The sequence below is a fragment of the Gossypium raimondii genome, chromosome 8, assembly GCF_025698545.1.
Source record: "Gossypium raimondii isolate GPD5lz chromosome 8, ASM2569854v1, whole genome shotgun sequence".
Taxonomy (NCBI): Eukaryota; Viridiplantae; Streptophyta; class Magnoliopsida; order Malvales; family Malvaceae; genus Gossypium; species Gossypium raimondii.
In genome coordinates, this window is record NC_068572.1 from 55286342 (window position 1) to 55292271 (window position 5930).

At 33.1% G+C, this 5930-nt stretch overlaps 1 protein-coding gene across 1 annotated transcript; it reads right to left on the reverse strand.

The window, feature by feature from the left end:
- Positions 1 to 3393: 3393 nt before the first annotated feature.
- Positions 3394 to 5096, reverse strand: LOC105792258 (probable inactive patatin-like protein 9). Its single transcript, XM_012620746.2, has 2 exons — positions 3917 to 5096; positions 3394 to 3781 (listed from the first exon to the last, which is right to left on the reverse strand). The coding sequence occupies exons 1-2, from the start codon at positions 4847 to 4849 to the stop codon at positions 3557 to 3559; spliced, it is 1158 nt and encodes a 385-aa protein (XP_012476200.1). The 5' UTR covers positions 4850 to 5096; the 3' UTR covers positions 3394 to 3556.
- Between the last annotated feature and the right edge of the window lie 834 nt (positions 5097 to 5930).

A 5930-nucleotide genomic window follows, 5' to 3' on the forward strand; every position in this document is an offset into this window, starting at 1 on the left:
AATTTATATGTATAACAAGTATAGTTATATTGATAAACCATTGAATAGTAAAAAATTGTCGATAACTCAATTTAACGAAATTCTTTTTTTTTTTTGGTTCTATCAATTAGACTTCAAGTATTAAATCAAAAGAGTAAAGAAGCTAAATTTTAAATGTGCAAAAGTACCGTAATTACTTTACAAAATAAATTACATTATTTTAGCAGTATTTTTTATTTTATATAAAATTACACAAATAATAATATTTAAATTTAGAATTAACATTTCTATTTTACCATTTCAAGTGAAATTTTATTTTAATTTTTATAAATGTATTTTTTATTCATATTTGATAATCAAGAATATTATTGTAACACGAGAGCAAAGGAGAGTGGACATCAAACAGGTTGGCCAACCGAATAGGGTAGGGCATAAGGGTTCCACCATTATATCGTCATGAATATTATAGCTAAAGTTAGTCAATTTCCCCCCCCCCCTCCCATTTTGCAAAATTCTTTTCAAACCCCAACTTACATATTAAATCACATTTATGAATTAAACTGTTACATAATGGGTAAAAATATCATAAAGGTCCTTGTATTAGGAGTTATATTGCATTTTATTCCTCTATTAAAACAAATGAGCAACTTAGTCCTTGTTAGTTAGATTGAAGAAGAAACTGATCTTTCTGTTTAAAATTTCATCTGTTTTTATTATTAAAAATTGGTCCTTATACATCAGCATAAGGTATACATGGTGTACCACATGTAACTATGGAGTTATTTTGTTAACTACGACAGTTTTTAACAATAATAATAATAGATAAAAAATTTAATAAGAATGATCAATTTACTCTTCAATGTAACGATATAAAAACTAATTTACCTACTTTTACATAAATAAAAAATATATAATTTAACTCTTAATACGAAAAGCTTCATAATACTTTTACCTTACATAAAAATAGGTATAGTATTAAAAGTATAAATCCCTAGTACACTTTGAAAAATGAAATTTCGTGAACCAAAAAGAGAAGGCACCACAAGGCAACAAAATGAGGGGACCATTGTTTTTAATGTAAAAAGAACAGTGGGATTGTGTCATTTGTCAACGCAGGGAGTGAGAGCGAGAGAAGCTTCAATCCTCCACCAAACTTACTTGAGTTGAGTCGAGTCGGATATATATTTACATTGAATAATTTTAAGTAGAATCACTTATTATAAGTACTAAATCGAATAATAAATTTAACAAGTAGCTAATTATAATCGGAATAAATTTGTGTAGAAAACCTCTCATATTTTATAGGGTGAGACGCGAATATGAAATCTTACAATTCTCAAACTCTCAATCTTGCGGTCAAGCTAAGACCTCATTAAACTCGTAGTTTTGTTCTCTTCATCTACGATACTCACATTCGAGGCTATACTTAAGGAGCATTGAACTCCTTAGTATTAGATCCAACACAAATTGATGATACAATTATCAGTGAAAATTTTCATAGTTAAGATGAGTCTTGACCCATAAATGGAGATAAGATCTCGTGGTGTTTCCAACAATTCCAATCAAAATCATAATAAATTTAAAACGAAAACCCTTCATACTTTTCAATAAATTGAGGTTGAAATGCAAGATCCAAATTTTCATCTACAACACTTCAATCCCAAACTTTACTTAAGAAAAACATTTAAACTCCTTAAAAGATGGATGGATGATATAATTATAAGAGAAAGCTAAAAAAAGTGAAGTGAAATGAAATGATTGAGGAGAAAATTTAATAAATAAATGGGTTACTTTTTCTCTTTTTTACTTTATTTACTATACAGGTTGATGTGTAGGATATCCCTTGTAACTACTACTGAAGTAATATGTTCCCCACTTTCCTCCCCCATCAACTCACTCATCTTACACTCTGGTGTACTGTGTACCACTTGTTACACCAAAATAGCATAGATTTTTATTTTATTTTTCATTTCAGTCCCCAGCCATATAGGAAAAAAGCTGTATCTATCAGGGTGGTACTACTTTTTTACTTTTGGGAAAACTGAGTGGTATTTCTTCAATTTCCTACAAACTCCCAAAATTTTTAGGTTTGTTATAGTGTTTGTAATTACCGATTTGTTATTCAATTAGGGTCGACCCGATCTTCTTTACTGCAATAGTGGCAACATGTATAGTTTGCTTATATGAGTTCCCACATGGTGGGTTTGTATTAACATACAAGCGAACCCATACTTAAGGAACACGTGTTGACCTTAGAACATGGTACGTGTTGGCATACATGAGGACCTATCTAGTACGTCACATTCAGGAACTGTGTCATATAAATAGGAGAATTAGCCTCTATAAGAAATAGATTCACAAAAACACTCAACAAGATTAATTTTGAGTTTGAGTGATTTTATGCTTGGGTTATTTGTGTTTCGGAATTTTTATGTTTGAGTCATTTAATTAATTATTTAACTAATTTGGAACTAAATCATTTTAAGGTTGGAACATTTCAAGTTGAATTGTTGGTTTATAATCTAATAATAACTATGAGTCCTTATTGCTTTGAGGACCACTTATTTAGATTCAATAATTTTAAAATATTATATGAAAAGTTTATTATAGGTATAATGTATTTAAATATGTTATTTTAATTGATTGAGTTTTAACTCGATTGACATCAACATTGTTACTAAAGCGTCATATATATAATATATTTTTGGCTAAATACATAAATATTTAATGGTATCATTATATATTATGAGCCAGATATTTTCAAAATAGTAATTACTAATATAAAAGATTCTTATTCAAAGTTACACTTAAATTGCAATAGAAGTCTTTGGATTAAGAGTTAGATTACATTATATTCTACTTGCTCAAAACATAAATAAATTAGTCTATATATATATATATATATATATATATATATATATATATATATATATATAAAAATTAAAGAGTATGTTGGTTCTTTTGATACAAGTTCCATCCATTTTATTATTAGAAAGCACCTAACACATCATGGGTAAATTTTCTGGTTATTTCATTAGCTACGCTAGTTTTTATGATAGAAATAGATAAAATTTTAATAGAAAAACCAGTTTACTTAATTAATAGTTTATTTTTTGAGTAAAGAGAATAAAATACAATCTAATTGTTAGTACAAATATTTTATTTTTAAAAGATAAATTATTAATTTAATTGTTTAGAATAAATTAAAAAGCTTTTAAAATTTAAAACAACATTTGTCTCTTAATTTGACTTAAAAGCATAATAATACTTAGAAGTGATGATCACAAAATTATTGATTGATAATGGCATTTTTGTTGGTCTATCGGACAAAAGTTAAAAATAATGACGTGTCATTTAATTTATCATTAACGTGACGATGTTAGTTAATTGATTCTCCCGCAACGGAGACATTGATTTGACTAAATTACTAATTAATTCGAAGCTTTTTTTTATTTTTTTTACTTTAAAGTAGGGAACAGTTAAAGAGTAAAAAAAAAAAAAAGGTTGAGGAGGTTGATTACAAGCGGTTAAAAGAGTGAAAGAAAGGACAAAAAAGTAATTTTGAAGAAAAGAGTAACTAACGGCCGTTGGCAAGTGGGCTAACGGCTGATTCCTTGCAAGGACTTGGAGGAAGGCTGGATTTGCCGGTAGCAACAAGGCGTTGCACAAAGCACTCGATTCTCTCTCCGTTAGTCTCCGTTAGTAACCGTTTCCCGCCAAACGGTAACGATTCAACCCCTCTTTCCTTCAGTATCGCCTCCGTTTTCGGCCCCACCGTATTTTCAGTCTCCACTCCGTTTGCCTGTGGAAGTTACATTCACGATTAAGAATCTGTTTGGCTATCGCGAAAGTCGAGGAAAATTATAATTTTCTAAGGAACCAAACAGAGCATCGATAGGAGTGAAAGGGGAAAATATGTAATGTATATGCAGCATACCTGAATTCTAACGTAGTCTGTACGGTTCCAACAGAAAGAGTTCGCCAACATCTGGTCCACCGTCTCCGAGACACTGTCAAGCGCAATGTCAACGACGGAAGAAGTTGAACATTCACCGTTGTTATGGACCTTTGACCTTCCGCACGACGGACCGTTGCCTATAGACAAAACCAGCAGATCCTCCACGCCGTTAACCGACGGGAAATCTCTCTTGTTATGGAGAACATGCGTGACCGCCGCGGCGGTAGGGTTGTTCATGACCAAACCACCGTCAACGGTGGAGCATGAGGTCTTGCCATCTATAGATGTCAACGGGAAAGGTTTAAAGAGGCTAGGAGTGGCTGACGTGGCGCGGCACACTTTCCAAAGCTCGAAGTTGAAGCTCGGTGATTCAGAAGCGTCGGCGCGTGAGAAAACGAAAGGAGCAGAACTCTTGAGGTCAAAACAAGGAACAAGTAGAGGCTTACACGTGTCCTTGAGTGTCAAAACCGTTCCGTCTTCTCTCTTAAACATTTCCTTCAGTGCCTTATCCATGCTCTTACCACTGAACTTTTCCCGACGACGAAGAACTCCGGCGAGCTTATTAACTTTGAAAAGCTCAGAGTTATTTTGAGTAATAAACTCAACAGCTTCCCTAGCACTGAAAAGAGGATGACCGGTTCCATCGTCGGCAGAGATCATGGCAGCAAGAACAGCACCGACGCCAGTGCCAGCGATCAAATCGAAGAAATCAGCAATATGAGCATGTGCGTCACTGGTTTTGAGACGGATCTGGTCTTCTAAGTGGATAAGAGCAGCACCAGCTACAATGCCGGTGGTTCCACCACCGTCAATGCTCAAGATTCGAACCTTCTTACCACTTTTCTCACAGTGCGATAGCCATTTCTGTTCCAGTTTCGTGAAGATCTCCAAAGTCACCTTACTCAGCTCCATTTTCAGGCACTTCCTCTCCGCGCGAAAACAACAAAGGGAAAAAAACTTTAGAAAGCGACAACGAGAAAGCTTGATTTTCTGTTCAAGCTTTGCTGCCGGAAAGCATTACCGGCAGTGATAAGGAAAACTATAAACCTTTTTACGCTTTGCTACAATTGGACTCTCTGAGTCGAGAGTGAGTTAAAAATCGGTAGTGAGTGAGCAGAGCGAGTTGGGTCTTTCGAGGAAGCTTTTATATATACACGCAGAGTGTTGTTTCAGTTGTTCTTTGTGTGTGAATTTCATTTTTAAAATTTTTAAAAAAATAATAACGTTTTTTTACTGAGAATTTATTTATTTTTCTGTTTGGCAGTGAGATTCTTACGTGTATAGGGCTGTCCTTGCACGTGTTCTTCTCGGTTTACGGGAAGTGTCAACCTCGGCTTCCACTTCGGCTTGGCTTGGCTTCGGCTTTCTTTTTCTTTAATGCCCTTTTTGAGGGAAAATTTGCATCCTAGTCCTCCTCACCTTTATAAATGTTAGATGTGGCCAACATACCAGACAAGTCCCTGTAGATTCACAGGGTATCCAAAGAAATTTTTTAATGGCTTATTGTAAATCTTAGCGTCATTCTCACAAATTCAATAAATAAATAAAAATTTCAAATTTATTCATCCTATTCCTATCTATTGATACAAAGGTCGAAAAGAAAAAGATAACAATTCACATAATAGTTTCGAGAGTCGTTATCAATGGTTTCAAAATTTTAAAAAAGTTGGAAGTTTCTATAAAAATTATAGGTTCAGAACGCGGGAGACACCGGAGAGCAAAAGCCCCAAAAGGAATTTTTTAAGCAACGGAATTATCTTATAAATTTTAATAAAAGCTAAAACCATTGAAAACGAAGTTAAAATGCGATTTTACCATTATTAATTTATAATTTTATATATATTAAAAATAAAAAAAATATAATTCTCGAGGTGCAGAGCCCCTATCTCCCCTCTCCCATTGCCCTTGACATCTAAAAGAGAACTATACATTTACATAAATAGAAATCATAGTTTTTGCAGAGATTGGTTGAATTAGTTAACTATTTATTAAT

What these genes read in the sequence shown, in the direction of transcription:
- LOC105792258 (XM_012620746.2), bottom strand. Translation starts at nt 4,849, where the DNA reads ATGGAGCTGAGTAAGGTGACTTTGGAGATCTTCACGAAACTGGAACAG. An exon ending in CAGACTACGTTAGAATTCAG is followed by an intron (nt 3,782 to 3,916) that starts GTATGCTGCATA and finishes TAACTTCCACAG; the next exon opens with GCAAACGGAGTGGAGACTGA.